The following is a 23,554-nucleotide window of genomic DNA, read 5'->3' on the forward strand; positions in this document are numbered from 1 at the left end:
TTATATAATATATGCATACATACATACACATGTATTCCGAGTTAGGAATGTTAAATAGTAGTCAGTTTAAGAACAAGTAATACGCATTTAGACACGTTTTTAAAACATTCTATAGTGTGTGATAATGTTAAAAGTGCTAACAATTTACTTACAATTTAAATAAAAGTTATACAGTTTACATTTTTGGCGATGTAATGGTGTTTTAAACTTTAAATTATATTTTTTAGATTTACTCCCTACTAATCCACAATACCTCTGTCTAGTCCAGTTTTTAAGTTATGTTAATAATTTTGTTTCATTTTATTGTTTTAAAATAAAATTACATATTAAAAAGTTTTGTTAAAAACAAACTTATGAGCATATGATATGTACATACATATGTAGATGAGACCGACGAAATTGTTATCAGCTACTACGATAATTCTATTTGTTTGCTCTTTTCAATGAATAATAAAACTGTAAGCTTTGATAAAAATTACCGCAATCATATCTTCCATAATATTTACATACATATGTACATAAGTATTTGTATATACATTAAATATTGAAATAACACAATTGTGTTAATGTACAATATGTTTGAACTTTCAGAAATAGTAAAATACTTAAATTTCTCACAATTGGAATAGTTGTTAAATGATAGTTAAAATGTAATTTTTTAGAATAATAAATATGTAAGAATGTTTTCCAATAAGAATATATCTCTGCTTAATAGTTTAGTGTCTCGAGCGACACCTATTGAGTAATAGCCATTCATTTTAAAAACAAACACCAAAGAACACATACGTACATACAAATATTCCGCACCTAGGTGCTTGACCAGTTTTTATTGGATTTAAACAATTTTGGTCATAAGATGGGACACACCGAAGACATTATTCGTGCAAAGTTTTATCTGGTTTAAGAGATATGAACATTCAACTTGTTAGAGAGCGGGGCAGCGTCCACTTTTTCTAAAATTTTTGCCCACAGGTGCCCCTTGCTACTGCGATCCTCTGTACAGTTTACAGTTTTATATCTCAATTTAGAGCTTAGTTATGGCGCTTTATATGTTTTCCGTTAATGGTGATTTGTGGGCGTGGCAGTGGTCCGATTATGGCCATCTACTAACTCGTAATTTTTTTGTACTAAGGAACTCTCATGTTTCATCAAGATATTTAAATTTTTACTCAAATTATAGCTTGCACGGACGGACGGACGGACAGTCAACCGCATTTCAACTTTTAACGTCATCCTTATCATTTATATACAATTATATTATTATATATTATTGTATGTATATATGTATAACCCTATATCTATCTCGCTTAGTTTTAGGTGATACGTACAACCGTTAGGTGAACAAATCTATAATACTCTGTAGCAACTAGTTGCAAGAGTATATTAAAATATAAAGCTTTATTCCGCATATGTTTAAAGAAATAAAAGTGAGTAATTTTAAAATGCATTTCGGCATTAAAACATAGTTTTTTTATACTCTTATAAATTATCAGGGCGACGAGACGAGTTGACATCCGCATGTTCGTCTGCCATCCGTATGTGTAATCTATAACTTTAGTAAAAATTGGGATATATACGGGAACTCATCCTCCAATTATTGGAAAGCCGGTATGAAATTTATTACCTGTTTTTTTTTTTTTTTTTTTTTTTTTAGTACTCACCGATCCAAACGGGGTTAGATCGCCGAAAAAACAGCCCTTGGTCGGATGAAATCCGAGTCAATTCCGGTGCGTGGAAAAACTTTTTATTTGACGAGATATCTACAATATATTTGGCATGGATTACTGCACAAGCCAACGGTGCAATCTTCGAATGAAAAATACACCTGCTTCGGAGCAGCCGAAGTTAACTTGTTTTCTCGTTTTAATATAAACTTTTAAACATAAAAAGACGTTTGATGTTGCAGCATCATTGTGCCGCAATATTGTTGCACACCATACCGCATATTTCATTCCACGCAGTAAAATAAAACGCAACATTTTCAAATTTTTGATAGCGGAAAATTTAGTTACATATATTTATTCATCGTTGTATGTTATAAACTATCTATGTATGTATAATAATGGTAATGTGTAAACACATATGCCATTTTTAATGTATAATAAATAGTAGTATAGAAATATAGATTGTTTTGCATATTTGTATATAGTGCATTCTTTTCATTGCAATATTAAAATCATGTTACTATTTGTTTTCCTTTTAACTTACAAAAGCTTATACTAATTTTTAAAACAATAACTACATTTTTTTCGATTTGGCAGATTTATTGTTTAAACAGTCCTTGTAAATACTCATAAGACATACATATATAATCCATGTTATAATTATATTCAGTTAGACTTTCTTTTCTAGAAGAATTTTGATTTCTTTCATATTTAGTTGCTTTAATTAAATGTTAACTTTCTTTTCCACAAACTGTGTAGTTGTGTAAGGTCACACATGCACATGTATGTATGTATGTATAGTTTTTTTATAAAGTGTGAAGTATGTATGTATATTTATGTTACGAAAGTCTGTTTATTGTCTTATGTAAAATGTATGAAAGATGTTAGTGCGCTAATTCGCATACTTTGTGCAAATTTGAATACTAGTGTAATTAAAAACATATAGTATGTTACTACAATTATGACACTGCAGTTTTGCCGCAATAATATCATATACTACATATGTTCAAAAGATGAAATACATAAAGTTGTATGTAAATAGTTGCTTACACATACTGTTAACGTAAATTTATAGCAGCAATATTCGTTGTTCTCATTTATTCGAGTATAATTTAATGCAAAATGACTAACTATAATATGTTAATTGTTGTACAATTGCTTATAAAATAAAATAAAAATTAAAAAAATAATAATACATAGTTAACAAATTTAAAAACACATGAAGAGTTTATACAATTCATAAGAGTAGCTGCGCGCATTCAGTCGTTAAAGTTACATTTCTTCAAATATTTTGTATGTAATTACAATTTTGCGCTAATTGTTAATTTTTTTAACATTGTACATATGTATGTATGTACATTATTACTTAAAATTTTATTTTTAAAATATGTTCGGAGCAAACAAATTGAGCTTATGAGCAAAACTCAACACAAATATTTGAGGCTTATGTTTACACTTCTTAACTTATTTATTTAAATTAACAATTTTGCAAAATACTCAAGCAAAGGTAAAGCCTATAGGCATATGCAGTGGAGCTTCGATACGTACACACATGGTACAACATCAAACAGCAACATAGACTGCGTTCATACACAGACTCTTTTGTCGTTAGGACGAGGAAAGTTGAAGAGACCGTGCCGCTCGGGCTCGTGCTTTGTGCTCTTTTTCGTAACAGTTCGCTGCATGGTAGCAGTTGCGCTCGGTTTCAAATTGATATTTACAATATTTTAGCAAATTTTAATTTTATTATTTATTTTTGTATGTAATATGCAAATATGCATAATGTATTAAGAAACATTTGAGCAAAGGGTGAATAAGATAAAAATTTGTTAATTAAAATACTTTTGGCAGAACGCAGTGAGCAACACCATAAGAGATTTTGCTGATGTGAGCGACTAAAGACTTCGTGTGTGAACATATTTTACGTTGCTGAGTAATATTTAACAATAAATGTATGTTTGTATGTAAATATTCGAAATTAATTAAAAAAATCCAATTTGTACGGCTAAATTTTGGCTTAAAATAATATAAATGCATTGGTATAAGTGTATGAGTATGCAAATCAATGTGTACAGAAAAGCAAATATTTTTATTGTGCAAACTGAGCTCGTGGTTAATATATGTGGTACGTGTGTGGTTTGGTTGGTTAACTGTATGACATATCGAAATTCTGCTGTATAAGGTAAAGTTTCATAAATAGAGTCTATTAGCGTAGCATTATAAATATCGTAGTCTTAAAGCGTTCATCAATTTGTATTGTGAGGAAAATAAAAATATTAGCGATAGCATAAGAATAGTTTACCAATGGCAATTCGTCAATCTTCTGCAGGCAGAAAAGAATAGGGAAGCAGCCGTCTGTTGGTCATGAAATCTTTTAAGTACTTTGATACGCTGTAATAAAAAAGAAAAGTAGTAATTTAGCATTATTTTAAACAAATTTAATTTACATAAACTTTATACAATCGCTATCACTAATAATAGACACATGAAAATATATTATTTCTAGCTTTATCAAAAATTTTGTTTTACAAAGTATTGCCAAAATAGAAGCAGATATACATACATATATGACTATTGTTTTAAAGTAGTTTTTCTTGAATTTCTCTTAATTAAGTGTTTTTTGCATGCTCTTGCTATCAAAAAAAAAACGAAAGAGGTAACTGTGTAGTTGGCTTACTCACTGATTTTATTCCAAATCAGTTGTGTAGGTGTGCAAAACATTTGTATGTCTGCAGTATATGCCGATTGATTCGTCAATTATTCTGAAATGTTACTTTTTAATTTTCTTAAAATTAATTTTTAGTCAAACATTTATTTAATTGAATAATAATCAACACGACGAAAGGAAACACGTCATCCATACTTAATTGGAAAACATTCAAGATTTTCAGAAATTTCTGAATGTTTTTTGAATCAAAAGTCTATAGAGTTATTATTTGAAATCTTGATAAAGATTGTCAACTGAAATCATTGATTATGACCGAATGCGAAAAATAAATTAGCGATGAACCTCATATGCATACTTCATCAGACAAAGCATGTGCAGCTATGTGCTTATGTGTAAATTAAATTGGTATTTGAAAAAAAAACTGGACAAGAAATAATTTCATGTTTTTATGAAATCCAACTTTCAGTGACAAAAGTGGTTTCGATACCAAAATATGGCTTGGCGAGTAAATTTCGTACAGACGCAGAATACGATGAAATCAGAGGATTTCCAAAAGAGGCTGTTACGAAAAATCAAAAAAAAAAAAAAACAAAAACAAGAAAGCTGCACGTAGGCTCTAAAATCCTTCACAGGAGCAATTCTTATAACATAAAGGGTATAAATAGATGTACATATGTATATCCTGATTTTAATCGGTCAGTTTCAATGATAGCTATACTCAAACACGATAGTGGTCCGGGGTCTGAATAAATTGTTAGGAGATTGTAGCGTTGTACAAGGAATTAATTTAGTTAATTCAGTTTGTATAGCAGCTATATATGTATGTACATATGTACTATAGTTTTTCGATCTGAATCATTTATTCGGAGAAAGTAGCATTGTAGTGAAGAATAATATATGCCGATTTTCGTAAAGATATAATGTCAAATACAAAGACTTAATTCTTTTAGTTTGTGTGTCAACTTTACGTTATAGTGGACCATTCGGAACAATTTTTTCGGAGATTGAACCGTTGACTTGGGTATTAATCTATGTAAAATTTCGTAAAGAAATCTTGTCGAGTTAAAAAAGTTTCCTATATAAGAACTTGATTTTGATTGGTCCGTTTACTTGACAGCTATAAGCTATACTGGTCCGGCATCGGTGATTCCGACAAGTGAGCAGCTTCTTGGGGAGAAAAGGTTTTGTGAAATTTCACAATGATAAAAACTTAGCGACCAGTTCGCGTATATACAGGTAGATAGACAGGACATGTCTAATTCGACTCAGCTTCTCACGATCATCATTATTCCGACATTTTCTTTTGGGTGTTACAAACTTCGTGACAAATTTAATTTATTCTGTTCAGGGTATAAAAAATCAATTCTCATTCAACTCGACAACAAAAAGTGCATTAACACTAAATGTAATCAAAAAGTTGGCAAAAAAAGACGACTATAACTTTAAATAGTAATCTTTTACATATGTACATACATATCTCAGCGCAAAATTATGTAATATACTATATTTATATTTTTTAAAGGGATTATATGGGTAATACCAAACGTAACATATTTGCGTCACTGCCAAAATAAGGTACATACATACATATGTATGTACGAACTCAGCAACAAACAAGCATATTGGTTGCATATTGAATAAGCATTGTTGTTGCCTATATACTAATTGGCACTTGACACAAATCCGCAGTAAATCCCAACTAAAGCTATTTTACGATTTTCGACACCAATAACAGCGAACTGAATATCACAAGCTGATAAATCTAGCAGTTTATCACTTTTATGTACATACATATGTATAAACTACATATGTGTGTAAGTATATACATGGATATGTATATACTATGCGTGTAAATATGCGATTGTTTACAGATGTAGGTATGTACACCCATGTGTAATGTTTATATATCTTGTTCACATGTTTTATATTAATCAAAGAATGTACATATGTATACATATATTTATACGTGCTGCTTTTCATCGCTTTCACACCAAAACAGCAATTGAAATGCTTCATCATTACATACTTTTTTCATTTGATTTCGAAAAACGTGTACAGTTGGCGAACCTTGTCAAGTATAAAACAATCTAAAATAAAACCGAATTGATTTTTCAAATGTCCCTTTACAGTGCATTGTGAAGACAATCAGGCGTCTACTCTCTATATACAAATATATCATGCTTGTAAGTATGTAAGCATGTAAAGGCACATGTGTGTAGAAATTTAGGTATTTGAAGTGGAATTCCTGTTTTACTTTTTTAATGTTTGTTTACACAATCTAAAAAGCCAGAAGGTTAAATGTTTAGAAGATGCATACAAATGAACTGTACATACAAATATATGAGTGAAGACTAGTTTGAAGTACTACGTTAGAGTAAATACCGCAAGAACGTAAAATGCTCAGTTTATAGTTAAAAAGTTTATCTAGTGGAAGATCTTGTATCTAAGGAATATACGCAATTATTGGCTTATTTGCTTGTGGACTTGGCCAAGGGATGAGATGGTATAACTCTCAGTACAATGCCAATTGACGCACTGTGCGTAACAGATCAAGAAATGATTCATCTGATTCAGACGGACTTGAAAAGAAGCTTTTTATACCCTGAACAGGGTATATTAAGTTTGTCACGAAGTTTGTAACACCCAGAAGGAATCGTCGGAGACCCTATAAAGTGTCTGTCCGTCTGTATGTATATATACGAACTAGTCCCTCAGTTTTAAAGATATCGTTTTAAAATTTTGCAAACGTCATTTTCTCTTCAAGAAGCTGCTCATTTGTCGGAACGGCCGATATCGGACCACTATAACATATAGCTGCCATACAAACTGAACGATCGGAATCAAATGCTTGTATGGAAAACTTTCACATTTGACAAGATATATTTACGAAATTTGGTACATATTATTTTCTAAAGCAACAATGTAATATCCGAAGAAATTGTTCAGATCGGTTAACTATAGCATATAGCTTCCATACAAACTGAACACATAAGTAGTTACTAACAGAAATGCACCTGTGAAGGGTATTTAGCTTCGGTGCAACCGAAGTTAACGTTTTTTCTTGTTGCAAAATAAAATTATTTCTCACCAAGAAAAAACGTTAAGTTCGGTTGCACCGAAGTTGGAATACCCTTCACAAATGAACAAAGTTTCCATACAAAAAGTAAAAAAAAAAACTTTGTATGTCGTTTATATATCATAGTGATCCAATCAATTTGTTCGGAGATTATACCATTGTATTGGAAAATATTCCGTGGCAAATTGAGTAAAGATATCTTGTCAACAAAAAGTTTCAATGCAAGGACTTAATTTTGATCGTTCAGTTTGTATGGAGCTATGGTATATACTATAGTAGTGCGATCTAAAAAATTTGTTCGGAGATTGCACCGTTCAGTTTGTATGGCAGCTAGATGTTATATTCGTCCGATATCGAATAAATCCGACAAATGAGCAGCTTCTTTAAGAGAAAGAATTTCAAGTCAACCACTAGAATTTCACCAACTTTCGCGATGTTTTATGACAAAATGGATTGCATCACTCAACGGTTTAGTTTCACATTAAGAAACTAGTTATCAAAATATTCACTTTATGGCATTGTAAAGAAAATTTGCAAAGACATCATAACTTTCATACAATAAACTGAGAACGATTGGTAGAAATGGCCTTGAACTTTTATACTTGTTAAGATTGGTACTCTAAGGGTGCCTGCAGAGTGGGCGCTCAAAGTCGATCCGAGCGTAAATTCACATGTGCTTATATGGGAGAAAATGCGCTCGGCTCGGCTTTAAGCGTCCACTCTGCGGTCATCTTAAAGCATTTATTTTGGTACATACAAAAATGAGATATTCGCATATATGTATGTATGTACATACATATTTCGATTCACTCCAATCGTGAACTAACTAAAGGTGTTTGTCAATATTTATTTGACTAGCACGCATCAATACACCATAAGATGTAGTATTGTCATTGTTATTTATAATATGTGTTCTGTGTACTTATGTATATCTGGTAATGTTTATTTTGGACTTGCTTATTCTAAATTCCAAGACGCCATGCTAATGCCAGGCTTAAATAAACATGCTACTTTAGTATTTATATATGTATGACTACATGTTACTAAAATTTTGTGTTAATATTCTTAAAATAACACAAAAAATTACATTCTATACATACATACATACTTTTAGTATATTTGTGTAAGCATAAGTATACGAACGCACCTAGTGGAGCAGCAGCAGCTTCAGAGCAACAAACCATACGCAATCACGATCACTCATTTTTTCAACTATTCAACCAACCATTTTTTCATCTACCCCACATACTGTGTATCCATCCGACCAAGTGTCCATTCATCCATAAGTATTCCAATGCAAGAATCATATACATATGCGACTACATACATATATACTTGTATAAGTGTACATACCATACTTTACATTCGTGAAATCGTTACTCAAACTGAATATAATAATTCTTGCTTGCAATTTCCAACCACCCCACCACATATCTGCGCTTCCTGCTGCGTTGCCACAACTACAGCTATAGCTATTATACGCTAATAATGTTCGCCGCGATTTTTCTTTATAGAAGCAGCTTCGTTTTAGCTTTGTCAATTACTTACATACTTGTACGTACATAGTATAATTTCTTTTTCGCTTATTCGTTGTAGTTGTTTTCTCATTTTGTTCTATTTTTTCCCTCTTCTTTTTTTATCCAATTTGGTTTCGCTGGTTGGCTTTTCTCTATCTTTTTTGTTTTTGCAATACTGTCTGCTTGTCTGCGAGTATCTTGCAATGTGCGTCGATCTGCGTTGTTGGCTATTGCTTACGTTAATACTATTGTTTTTGTTGTAGTAATTACTTTAGTCATTGTTTTTGTTATTGTAATTGTTGTGGAATCACTGCTTTGCAGTGATCTGATCTTCGGCATTCGATGCGCTCACCGTCGTCCAGCTGCTATGGTATGTTGTGCATATATCGGTGTGAATAAACTGCCGACGTCTGTGAAATGAAATTGTGCTTTCGTTGAAGAAATACTGTAAAGAAACGAAAACAAATTTATGTACATATGTACATACATCCGATATTAAATGTAATGTAGCATACAGCTTTTATTTTATTTTCTTTTCTTTGTTATACCCCGAACAGGGCATATTAAGATTGCCACGGAGATAAGATAAATGATGAGTATGATTTGCTGATGTCTGTCTGTAGTTTCTTATTTTTTGAGGTATCGAAATGAAATTATGCAATCTTTAGACTGATCGATCAAAATTAAGCCCTTATATGAAATTTTTTTTAATTCCAAGAGATATCTTAACGAATCTTAAAAATGTCCAAGGCTACTATCTCTGAATCTATTATTCAGATCGGACCGCTATACCATATACCTAACAGAACAATTAAAATTAAGCTCTTGTATGGAAATATTTTGTGTGAAAAGATATTTTAGCATGTATTATTGTCCAAAACAACGTTATAATCTCCGAACAAATCGTTCAGATCGGATCACAATAGCATATATCTATCATACAAACTGGCCGATCAAAATCAAGATAAAGGCGTCAAAAAAATATGTTTCCCTTAATTCGACTTGAAGGTTGTTTATATCAAGCAATCTGGTAATGCACCTGTGATGGGTATTATAAGTAGCTTCGGCGCGGTCGAAATTAAGATTTTTCTTGTATCTGCTTTTTGCATTATTTGCAGGCCTTTTATTTTCTGCATATGGTATTTTTCATTCAACTCTTCTTTGGTTTTATTTAAATGACAAAATGCGTGCGATTTTAATAAAGAGCAACTGGCTCGAACTAAGTCATAAAATTGCGACAATGTGCACACACGTGCATAAGTAAATATACATACCTTTTTTAAGAGAGTACACATAGTATGTACATATGTATGTATTTAAATTGGCACTCAAACTCATTACGCAAGTCTGCGCACGATTTACTAAATAGTTTGTCAAGAGAAAGGGCCACGAAATAACAACAATTTACTAGTGAGGCGAGTGCACAGATGCGAGGTAGCTATAGCGAGCTGGAAAGGCCCAAGATTTGTATTCGGTTAGGGCGTATCGTTATTAAAACCAAGACAAAAATTTAATTTTCCCCAAGTACTCGTACATTGCACTCTGGCTATTGACCAGATTGCAAATTTTTTCGAATTTTTAAGACAACAGTCACTGATCTGAAGGCGGAAAAACGCATTAAGAATGAAGTGGCTCCATAAAACAAGCACCACAACATGCGAACAACGTTAATTATAACAGGAAAGGAAAGCAAAGTTCGGTTGAAGTCAACCATTAGATACACTTATAATTTGTAAGAGTTAAAAGCGTAGAGAATATAATATTTCGAAATTTGAAAAGAAATATATATAAAATATTGCAACACATAACACATAGTCTTTTATCGTCGGAGACCTTATAAAGTGTAAATACATACGTACATATGTACATTGTAACAAAAATGTACCCGGAAATTGTAAATGAAACACAAAATATTTATTTATTCATCAATATTAATGTTGTCGCGTAATAATCCCCACCAGATGTACACTTATGTATGCCAACGATTTTCCATTTTTTCATAAGCACTTTTTGAAATGTCCTTCAGCTCTTTCAGCGAATTTTGTTTTATACCTTCGATCAACTGAAAACGGGGTCCACGGAGCGGCAATTTCAATTTGGGGAACAAGAAAAAATCACACAGAGCCAAAACTGGTGAATACGGTGGTTGATCGGCGATATTCATTGCGTTTTTGACTTTAAATTCGGTCACAATCGTGGGTCGATGCGATGGTGCATTATCATCGTGTAAAATCCATGAACGGTTGTTCCACAATTCTAGCCGTTTTCATTGGATATTCTCACGCAAGCGCCTCAATATTGCCAAATAGAACTCCTTACTGACCGTATGTCGAGATCTCTTGCCATCTCTCAAACACTTAATTGACGATTTTCAAGTACTAAATCCTTCACTTTTTTATATTTTCACCGGTTGAAGAGATCGAAGGTCGTCCAGAACGAGGCATGTCTTCAACGATCTCTCGACCGGCTTTGAAGGCTGGCGGTAACTCGCAGGCTTCTGCCTTTGATGAAACTGAATTATCGTAGCCTTTTCCATCATTCACAACGGTTCCGCCCAATAATTTTGGTTAGAAATACAAAATTTAACACAAATTCTTTGTCCGACATTTTTAACCATTGTAAAATCGCAACACACTACTGAGATGTACTGACTTAAACAGCTGCTGTAAATAAACTAGTTAATAGATCGCGCTCATATTTGGACATTGTTATTAAGGATAGGATATTTACCCGGGGAATTTAACTACAATTTCGGGGTGCTTTTTTGTCACAACGTATAAATGATCGACGTATTGAGTGATTTAGCAATGTCTGTCTGCCCATTTGTGTGTTTTCTAAAATAAAACTACAATCCAAACATATTGTTCGTATCGGACCATAATCCATAAGGACTTCATATAAATGAAAAACTTTTATATTGAACAAGATATATTCAGAAATTTTACATAGATTAATGACTCTATGGGAACGGTAAATTCTCCGAAGAGAACAGAGATGTTCAGATCAGCGTATAGCTGTCATACTACAAGCCGATCAAAATTAAATTCTTATAAACCTTTTTATTTGGTGCAGATTATTGTTCAAAGTAAAGTACATTCTCAGCACAAATTGCTTAGATTTAGTTTTACCTATAGGGAAAAACAGCCCTCAAGGGTACTATAGCTACGGTGCAGCCGAAATTAACGTTTGCTTCGTGAGGTTAGCTTATACGAGGGCTGTCCGATAAATAACCGACCTAACCATGATGCACGCGACTTTTTCAAAATTTTTTTTTTTTTTTTCTACATAGTCTCCTTGTAACTCCACACACTTCTCCCAGCGATGCTCCCATCTCTGCAACCCTTCCAAATAGTACTTGGGGTCTTTGTCTGCAAAATACGAGTTCACGAAAGAGATTGCCTCCTCATTTGACGAAAATCTCTGGCCGCCGAGCGCCGGTGAATAAGGTGGATGGTCAAGCAGTTCGAACCGCAATTCGTGGATTTTCGCCATGGCGACTGTTGTGGTGTGAGATGCTGCGTTGTCTTGGTGGAACAAGGCTTTCTTTTTTTTCAAATGTGGCCGATTTTTCGAAATTTCTTCCTTTAGCTTGACCAATAATGATGCGTAGTATGCTCCTGTTACAGTTTTTTCTTTTTCAAGATAGTCGATAAAAATAATTCCATGGCTGTCCCAAAAAACACTCGCCATCGCTTTCCCAGCCGAATACACAGCTTTAGGTTTTTTTGGGGCTGGTTCCTCCTTTTCAATCCACTGTTTAGATTGGATTTTTGTTTCGGGCGTATATTGATGAATCCAAGTTTCGTCTACAGTTATCAATCGGCGCCAAAACTCGGTCTTATTGCCTCTAAACTGAGCCAACAGAGCGCTGGAAATGTTCATGCGCGCACGTTTGTGGTCTAGCGTAAGCAAACGCGGCACCCAACGCGCGGACAGCTTTCTCATGCCCAAATCTTGGTTTAATATGTGACAAACAGTTTCTTTTGACATCTTCATAATCTCAGATATTTCCCTAACTTTAATCCGGCGGTCGTCTAGTACCAATTGATGAACTTTAGCGATGTTATCGTTAGTGGTTACAGTTTTTGGACGCCCAGGACGTTCATCATCTTCCAAGCTCCTGCGACCACGTTTAAATTCAGCTGCCCAAAATTTTACGGTGGTAAACGATGGTGCAGAGTCACCATACACAGAGTCCAACTCATCTTTGATTTGTGAAGGCGTATTACCTTTCAAAAATAAAAATTTAATTACAGCTCGATATTCAATTTTTTTCCATTTTGGGGAAATCACTCACAAAAACGACTGCCAACAGATAATTGCGCAAGATAAATTTCTGAAAGTTTGGCGAGTAGCTATTATAATATGCCCAATTTGAAGTAGAAACTTTTTTTTCAGATGTGCCGCTAGCTTCACGTTGAGGTCGGTTATTTATCGGACAGCCCTCGTATTATAGCTTATGTTAATTTTATCAACCATTACATATAATAAGTATATGAAGACTCAAGGAATGTACGGATGATTCTATTTATCGGAACATCTTTTTTAAATTTTAGCACCAAACATTGTAGTGTAATGAAAATGTGCCTATTTTATACATATAAGAAATTTATCAAAATTTATTGATATTCGGTACAAAGTCCGTCGTAAAAATGAAGAGTCTCAAAAATAATCAAACAATATTTGAATTGTACATTTTGCCTATAATCTGTAAAATAGCATAAAAATATTTTACAGTAATTTATTCCAATAATTAGTAAAAAAAAAATGGGATTATTGGAGTTTTTTAGGAATCAGCAAGCGTTTACTGAAAATGTGGTCAAAAATGTCTGGAATGTCTAAACTATGCAGTTTATTACCGTACTAATTGTAAGTCCTACCCCAACCGCCATATACCCCAGATATTGCTCGGTCCGTTTATTTTTTATTCCGTTCGATGGTCCATGCTCTGCCACAGAAGCCGTACCACTCACAAGACGACATAAAAAAATGGTTTGATTCTTAGATACGATCACACAAGGTGAACAGTTTTACAGTGATGGTATTCGAGCTGTGCCAAAAAGATGGGAAAAGGTTATTACTAGCGATGGACATACTTCGAATAAAACTGACATTTTCATTAAAAGAAAAGCGTTAACTTAGTTCCGAACCTAATATAATAACCAATGCACTCAGGTCAAATCCTGTTATGGATGAAAATGGTTGTATTCGGATTATAATTCCACCCACCCCCCATATAACAATTTCTGTTGATTACAAAAGTGCTTTAGAAAATAATTTATACCAAATGCGGCAGAATATACATATCTAATAACGAAAACTGACGTTCTGAAAAGAATGTGTTTCCTCCGCTTCGCCCAACTTATGGTCAACATAATCGGCCTACAGAGGGTACTATTCGCAACACCATACCCTACCTTGAGACCTAACATTCATTTTTGAATAATATTTGACTAAATATACCACGTCTAGCTGCCGTACCTGAGAGTGTACACGAAGACCGTGGAGAGTCGATTGTGCTGCGTTCGCAGCAACTTGGACTGACGTATGGAACGACTTGGCGCATTTTACGTTGAGATTTTAAATTGAAAGTATACAAAATACAGATTGTGCAAAAACTGAACCCACTCGACCTTCCCTAGCTCGACGTTTTCGAGCCAAATTTTGTACAGGGATGAGGCCCATTTATGGTTCAATAGGTACGTAAAGAAACAAAATTGCCGCATTTGGAACAGAGAGCAACCTGATGAGATATTAGAGCTGTCATTTCATTCAGAAAAAACAACGGTTTGGTGTGGTTTGTGAGCCGATAGAATCATCGGTACAAATTACTTCAAAAAGATGCCGTTGAGAACGTAAACGTCAATGGCGATCGTTATCGAGTCATGATAACAGACTATTTGACGGCACCATGTCCCTCACATTGCATTAATCAATGGATTTATTGAGAGAGCACTACGGTGAGCACATAATTTCACATTTTGGGCCGTTCGACTTTTTTTGTGGGGATATGTAAAGTCTAATGTTTATAAAGACAATCCCGCTTCAATTCAAGCCTCATTTCCTCTTAACTGTTCTGGTCCCTAATTCGTAAACCTTGAAAATGTAAATATTTTGTTAAATAATTGATGGTAAAAATATGTTTTGATTTTCATTTATAAAACCCAAAAAAGCAGCTTACTGCCTCTAGCCTAGAGTATCCTCTTAATCTACTAGCGGAGGGAATCAAATACCGGTATACAGTTTCTTGGTTCATTTTATTGTATACCTACCATCAGAAAAAGCAATGTATTAATAATGAAAAAACCGTTTTGGCGTTCGAAAAGCCTTGTGTATTTTCTTTGATATGCTTATTCAGACTTTTTTGTATTTTGTAACAATATCGTTTTATATCCATTATTTGATTACTCCAATTTACGAAACCAATCTTACTTTAATCGAGCTTTGTTGTGTAACAAGTCAGCTTTCGCAGACAAACAGACAGGTAGACTGGCAGTTTGGCAGATTGGCAAGCTTTCATATATGTTATAAATACATAGTATGTATGTACATGTACGTTTATAAATACAGATTGTATACATATGTATATCAAATATATACATTTATAGATGCATTTGCATGCCTACAAATATTAATATTTCCACGATTGGCGCCAACAAATAAGGAAACCATTAACCCACTGCACCGCAAAATGATTCTTGTAACCCACTTCAGAACTATAAAGGTCTGTAATTTGAAAAACACTTAAGTGACAACTTCTTTGAATTCAGTTGTTACATTGTTCTATGCGTATTTACCGCCACTAAGCAACATATTTACCGCATTATGTTCGTTGTGCTGTTGGCACGGTTGACCTCAGGCCACGGTCTGAGGCCGTGATTGCGAAAAGTGAAAGAAACGAAGACAGCAGACGGTACGTATGCGTTTTACAGACTCATAAATGCCAAGACGCGGGTTTGGCCACCGCCAGGTACTGATATATACACAAACATTTGAACAAAAGGCAAGCACATACACACATAGAAACCGCTAAAGTAGTACATTTGAAAACATGTGTTAATAAATTTTTACAATTACTACGTCTACAAAGGCAGCAGGCGCTCAAAGAAACTTCAACCGTGAAAAAGATATTTTAATGATGTTATGAACGCGGGCAAAACACACAAATGCACAAATATTTTTTGAGCGTTAGTGAATGTAGTTCAAATTAGTATACGCTAAAAAATACTGTGTGTGCATTGAATGTGCTTTTTTGAATAACGCAAATTAAGTACTTAAAAAATATGTTGAGCCTTATTTTTTATATTAACACACTTTTGATTCAGCATTTCAACGTATAAAAAATTAAAAAAAACTGCTCTTGTATCATAACTACAAGATTTTTACCCATACTATTATTTCACTACCGATACCGAGAGTTGAAGAGGGAAGCGAGACGCATTTGCAGACAGAAAAAGAAAGAGGCCGAAATGCGTGAGTACGAAGAGCTCGATAAGCTGGCCGACAGGGGTAATGCTCGAAAATTCTACGAAAAAATACGGCGGCTTACAAAAGGTTTCAAGACCGGAGCATTATCTTGTAGAACCCCCAAAAGTGATATAGTCACCGATGCCCAGAGCATACATAAATTATGGAGGGAACACTTCTCCAGCCTGCTGAATGGAATTGAACGCACAACGCCAGGAGAAGGCGAACTCGATTCCCCAATCGATGACAATGGAGCAGACGTTCCATTACCCGACCATGAAGAAGTTCGAATAGCAATTGCCCGCCTGAAGAACAACAAAGCGGCAGGAGCCGACGGATTGCCGGCCGAGCTATTCAAACACGGCGGCGAAGAACTGATAAGAAGCATGCATCAGCTTCTCTGTAAAATATGGTCCGACGAAAGCATTGGAATTTAAGTGTGCTATGCCCAATCCATAATAAAGGAGACCCCACAATCTGCGCCAACTACCGTGGGATTAGCCTCCTGGTTAAGGTTCTTTCGAGCGTATTGTTTGAAAGACTAAAGCCCACCGTCAACAAACTGATTGGACCTTATTAGTGTGGCTTTAGACCTGGCAAATCAACAACCAACCAGATATTCACCATGCTCCAAATCTTGGAAAATACCTGTGAAAGAAGAATCGACGCACACCTTCTCTTCATCGATTTCAAAGCTGTTTTCGACAGCACGAAAAGAAGCTGCCTATGCCGCCGCGATGTCTGGATTTGGTATCCCCGCAAAACTAATACGGCTGTGTAAGCTGACGCTGAGCAACAACAAAAGCTTCGTCAGAGTCGGGAAGGTCCTCTCCGAGCCGTTCGATACCACACGCGGTTTCGGACAAGGCGACTTCCTATCGTACGACTTCTTTAATCTGCAACTGGAGAAAATAGTTCGAGCTGCAGAACTTAATCAAGCAGGTACAATCTTTTATTAGAGTGTACAGCTGCTGGCGTATGACTATTTAGGAACCAGCATTAACAGCAAGAACAATGTCAGCCTTGAAATCCAACGCAGAATAACTCATGCCAACAGGTGCTACTTCGGACTTAGTAGGCAATTGAGAAGTAAAGTCTTCTCCCGACGAACAAAAACCAAACTCTTTAAGTCGCTCATAATTCCCGTCCTGCTTTATGGTGCAGAGGCATGGCCGATGACAACAACTGATGAGTCGACGTTGCGAGTTTTCGAGAGAAAACTTCTGCGAAAGATTTATGGTCATTTGCGCGTTGACCACGGCGAATATCGCATTCGATGGAACGATGAGCTGTATGAGATATACTACGACATTGACATAGTTCAGCGACTTAAAAAAACATGCTGGCTAGGTTATGTCGTCCGAAGGGACGAAAACACTCTAGCTCTGAAAGTATTCGACGCAGTACCCGCCGGGGGATGCAGAGGAAGAGGAAGACCTCCACTCCGTTGGAAGGACGAAGTGGAGAAAGACCTGGCTACACTTGGAATCTTCAATTGGCGCCACGTAGCGAAAAGAAGAAACGAATGGCGCGCGGTTATTAACTCGCGTAAGCGTGGTCTACGCCAATTAAGAAGAAGAAGATTATTTCACTAATATTACTAAATGCAGTAACTTTCAATAAGAATTTCAGAAAATCTTTAAATAAAACAGTTTCATTTGCTAACAAAAAAAACAGAAAAATTAAAATAAGCGCGACCGCTTTAATCACATTTTCAATAAAACCACCATTTCTCTAGAATATTGGACAGCTTTCGTGAGACATACTTTTATATTATAGATACTAATAGAAATATAACTTTTATTTTATCGGCATTTTACAAATTGATACAAAATATTTACAGGGATATCTCGTTATTAACCCTGGACGTGCTTGGTTAGTCGATTCGACTAACAATCATCGTTTTGCAATCAGCAACAAAATAACGATGCCAGTCAGGGTTAATTTATTATCCGCATCTGTTTATTGTTCTAAATATGTAAAAACATTCAGATATACCTATGTACTACACTACACCTATACAGTACTTTGAAATCTGAAATTTAATTTTAAATTTGCGAAACAGAAGTTAAATCAATGGGTGGTAAATAGAAATCTATTTCCAAAGAGCATACACAATGAATGCAAGTTCGCCACAATACAATGTTATTTTTCACATTACCTAAATAGTCTTTATCTTTTCACACACATATGTACATATGTATGTACAGTCTTTTTCCCCTATGCAAATTTTCCATATTCCGATAATTTTTTTACAATAAGAAAATGTTTAAAAGAACGGCGTAGAAGCGCTAAAAACACTTTATGGACCTTTAGCCTGGAATGGAATGTTCATTTCAATAAGCTTAAATATTTATTTATTTTATTTTCCAAAAATTAATTAAAGCGTTTGCTAATTGCCTCCATTGCTTGCCTTAGAGCACATGCCCTATCTTCTGGATACACGAATGTGGGGTATTGCAGAAATCTGAAGTGTGCTAATTTATTAAAAGCTAACAATTGTGCGGATATATGTACATATGTATGTACATTCATAAATTCAATTACTTCTATGTAGGTTCGTATTTGTATGTATTATTCACAGTTAAACGATACAAAGGAATATCCGAAAAGAATATTACAAATACATATGGAAGGTGGTTCTACTTGGGCAGACTATTGAAACAACATTGCAATAACACACTGTACATGCAATATATAGTATGTGTGTATGCTTACCTATACCTTAAACATTTTTCAATATAAACAAATATGATAATTTATAAGTGTAAATATCTTAATTTAGAAAAATTACGGTACTTATGAGTAACACTGATATTCCTCAGAAACCGTATATATTTCCTGCCTTTAACGGTGTATTTTGTGTGTAAAATCAAATACCATAAGTATTATGAGTAAGTTCCATTTTCTTTATATTGGTTAGTTTTGCTGATTTTATAACAGAGATGACACATATGTATGCCTGCATAGGCATTAAACGAGAAGGGAAGAATCGCAAATTATTCGGCTGTCCCAGAGCTAAACATTCTACATAACCATTTTTTTAGTTATTCCTTGGGATTGTTCCACAGTTATAATACCTTTTACAGGTGTTTCTTTTATAGCATAAGGGTATAAAATGATTTTGATTGGTCAATATGGATGGCAGATCTGAACAATATATCGAGAGATTGTTCCCACAAATGAGCAGCTTCTCTGAGAGAAAAGGACGTTTTCAAAAATTCATTCTTCAGGGATTAGTTCGCATATATGTATGTAATGTATACAGACGATCAGACAAACGAACTTTTCAAAATCGACTTAAGGGCCTGCTCCAATGCCGGCTGACTTTACTTGCTTAGCTTTGAGAACTGTCAAAACTGAATAAAACTATACTAGAGCATATGAAACGTGACCAAATGTACCTTTGCTTCAAGCGCTTGGAGTTTCTAATAGCTCTATGTTCTCTATTTGCCAGCGCATTTGAAAATAGATTTTGTAACTATGGTTGCCAGTCGGTACTTTTTTTCTATAATGATACACAACATTTTATCACATAACCATTTACGATAATTTAAAATGTTTAATATATATATATGTATATATTTAATAAAATTACGTTTGACAAAAAAACTAGTTAATTATTACTAATGTTTTGTTTGGCGCTTTGATTCACAAGATATTAAGTAAGTGGCAACCGTGCTTTGACAGCGTTCAAAGCCCTTATTTAGTCATATAAAGCCAGAAAGCATTGAGCCTGGACCTTTAGATCATCACGCTGATCATTTCCATTTATAAGTATAGTGAAATTCCTCATAACCGGATACCCACCGCCGCAGTGTTTTTGTCCAGCTAAGGCTGTTCATATATATATGTATATTCGTTTTAAAAACGAGAACTAATAAATGCGATGACAGCCAGGAGTGCATGAATGACAATTACCCTCTTAGTTTCCCTTGAGCCGTCGTGAAACAGACGGCACCAACGATAGACAATTTCCTTTTTTGTTTAAAAAACTGTCTCAAAACACTAAAAATTACTAAAAATTAAATAAGCGGCAAGTATAAAGTGACATAGGAACGTACTCATGTCCGGTTATAGGAATTGTTTTTATATGAAAATAATAATGAAAACGTTGGAATTATGAAATTTGTCTTGTTATGAGAGATGCCCGGCGATGCAGTGGGAAATTTCACGATATATACTTTATAGGATCTCCGACGTTTCTCTTGGAATTTTAGAAACATCGTGACAAACTTAATATACCTTGTTCAGGGTATAAGGAAGGTTTATATGCTTAAACTAAAAATAACCAAACTACACTGCTTTTCATATTATGCTTTCAAAATAGTAATAACATAAAGTTGGAGTATGAGTCAAATAACATTTTTGAACGATTGAAGGTTTGACGTATTGTGATTTTTTATAATTTTGTCTAACTTTCCCTTCAAGGTTATGTACATATACAAATAGAAAAAACGGCACAAATATACATATATATATACTTATGTATATGCATGTATAAACATAGAAAAAACGTATGAATTTTTACCTTAACATACTGTTTCCATCGGTATTTTTGTTTGCGTCTGCTGGCTACCCCCTATAGACGTGGTATTTACTGACGTATTCTGCGTAATTTCACCACCTGCATGTCCTCCGACCGATGGTAGTCCTTGCGAAGAACTTGAATGCTGTACACCATTCGTTGTGTTTGTAATCTCTTGTCGCGAACGGGGACAGCAAAAACGCTTACAAGCGGCCCAAACTTGTGGTTGGCAACCAACCACAATGAAAATAAACACTCCTTGCAGAGCGTTTATCATGTCGGTGAAAAACCAAGCAGAATGGGGTCCTCCAACTACCCACGAAATTACGTCGGCTATCCAGGTAACGCCCATTACTACGACTAGTTTTAAACATACTTTCCCCAGTGCGGTTTTTTCAGTGGTCGATTTGACATCGTCTCGCTTCCACAAGCCACATGTTAATTGATGAGTAGTGGATATGAAAAGTACAATGTTAGCACACAGCAAAAGTCCAATTGGGCCGAAGAAGTATGCAAAAATTGATAAATGCTCGCCGCTAAACCAACAACTACGTTCTCCAAATCCTGGTCGTAATAACTGTGTCTCTGGCAAATGATCTACTGTAAAAGCAATTGCGCTTATCAATAAGGGCACACCCCAAGCATACGCCGAATATAGTCGTAAGCGTAGCAGTTCTTGATTGCGTTCAAGAGAACTTGGTCTAAAGTCGCGAAAAGTCCACCAAATATTGAAACACATGGTATTCAGCCAAAAGAAAGCAGATAGAAAGAAGAAATGCATTGTGCTAGCAAGTAAAAGGCAGGTGAATGAACCATGCTCCAATGAGTGGGATAATTGTGTGTAGGCGAGTATTGAATCTCCAACAAACAAGCAAAAAACGTAGTAAATCTGGCAACGCCAATGAAGCATATGATGAACGGAGGGCATCATATACCCAGCTATCAACGTAGCAGCTAGAAAAACTACTGAAATAACAATTCCAATGTTGAGAGCAGCTGCTTGCACCATATTACTAGTAGTGCTACGAACAGCCGCTATTGCATTAGCAGGTGCTTCGGTAGAAAAGTGATGAAGGCATGTGAATATTTTAACTGCAGCAATTACTCCCTTTTCGCGAAAATGTTCAAGGCAATAATCACCAGAAGATATGTTTTTATGAGGCAATTTCAGACTTCCATCTTCGTCATCCATTTGGTTTTCGTTCCAATCGCCCGCAATGGCATAAGGTACAACTTTATGATGACATGTGGGAAACCCGTATATTGTCTCGTACAAGCTTTTATTTAAAGGCAATTCAGGTGTACTAATACCATCATTACTGGTGGGAAATATGCAAGTTTCGTTTGTAGCATCATAAATTGCATTCCAACCGCAGCATTTCCTTATCTTTATTCGTTGCTGAGTATTTTGCTCTTTAGGGAAGCAGACTAGTGCGACATTTCTGTCAACACAATATCGCTGGGGTTCGATAAATTGTTTCCTCTCACCCAGAAATAATGAACCGTTAGAAAATATTAACCAATTTCCGCCAGCCGAGAAAAGTTCCAATTCTTCTTCAGTGCAACTACGTTTTGTTTCTTTTGTATCATTCACCATCGACATATCCTCCCTCGAGTTATTATGATCCACATATACAATTGGACGCACATTTTCTTGAAATGTCATAAATTTTGGCTTTCCACCTTGAGGACTATGATATCTTTTTTGAAAAATACGATATATCAAAGGCACCCACAACTTGGAATTGCCCATTACACAAGTTTTATTCATATCCATATGTTCATTGTACCGACAACATTTATTAAGGTTCACTTGTGGCGGAGGTATCCCCGGAATTGCTGTTGTCACAGTCGGTACCCCTTCATTAAACGTCGGATTTGCATTGGGTACTTCGCTGTCGGTTAAAGATTCCGCTTCAATTGGTTTTTTATCAGCATAATTTGTTGCATTTGTCAGTTTTCCATGATGCAGCGATGAATACAGAATAAGGAAAACAAAGATATTTCTTCTAACGTTTGTTACTTGCATTCTATGCATATTGCAACTATATTAAATTATTAGTAAACTTTTTCAATTCCACTTAGATTTTACTGATTTTACCACACAATATAATAATATAAATAATCGGACAAATTATTTATCTGAAGCTGCATTGTTGGGTTTTGTATTTCTCCACTGCACTTTTTATTTCATTGCTCAAATTTTCGCTTTGAATTGCATTTATAATTTCAATAGTTTCATTCTTGCCACTACCTTCACCACATAATTCGTTAGTTTACACATTAAATTTCACTGTTTTGCAATAGCCATAATTTCACTGCTCCACCGTAGAAGACTCGTTTCAGCTCGCTCTCAATAATAATGTGTTAATAATATATAAATACTCGAAAACAATGAAAGCAGCGAGAAAATAAAAATAAGTAGCATACGCACGAAAAATGAAGCCAACCGAATTCTTCATCAAATTGCAATTACCAATTGCATCACTTTGAATTTTTAACACTGAACCCGGGAATGAAAACACAGCGGTTGATGGACTTCTCGCAAGAAACGTTGAATTTCTATTATTTCGCGTCGTCGTTGGTTTTCCTCTTCTTTCTTTACATTTCGACATTTCTTGGTATTCCGTTTTG

The 23,554-nt window shown here is 34.8% G+C and overlaps 1 protein-coding gene across 5 annotated transcripts; it reads right to left on the reverse strand.

The window, feature by feature from the left end:
* Positions 1–2,692: 2,692 nt before the first annotated feature.
* On the reverse strand, positions 2,693–23,508 carry LOC105234218 (probable G-protein coupled receptor Mth-like 1). 5 transcript variants are annotated; one of them, XR_852911.4, is made up of 3 exons: positions 20,924–23,507; positions 8,971–9,370; positions 2,693–4,055 (listed from the first exon to the last, which is right to left on the reverse strand). XR_852911.4 is itself a non-coding variant. In XM_011216505.4 (2 exons), exon 1 carries the CDS (start codon positions 22,956–22,958, stop codon positions 20,925–20,927), a length of 2,034 nt encoding a protein of 677 aa, XP_011214807.2. In that variant the 5' UTR covers positions 22,959–23,508; the 3' UTR covers positions 2,693–4,055; position 20,924. The 5 variants fall into 5 exon arrangements, 1 of the variants encoding a protein (XP_011214807.2); XR_852910.4 differs by having other exon boundaries at positions 8,762–9,370; XR_852908.4 differs by having other exon boundaries at positions 8,556–9,370.
* Between the last annotated feature and the right edge of the window lie 46 nt (positions 23,509–23,554).

This window comes from Bactrocera dorsalis, chromosome 4 (assembly GCF_023373825.1).
Source record: "Bactrocera dorsalis isolate Fly_Bdor chromosome 4, ASM2337382v1, whole genome shotgun sequence".
NCBI classification, from domain to species: Eukaryota; Metazoa; Arthropoda; class Insecta; order Diptera; family Tephritidae; genus Bactrocera; species Bactrocera dorsalis.

Excerpts from the sequence above, each read along its gene's own strand:
- LOC105234218 (XM_011216505.4), bottom strand. The coding sequence starts at position 22,958 with ATGCATAGAATGCAAGTAACAAACGTTAGAAGAAATATCTTTGTTTTC.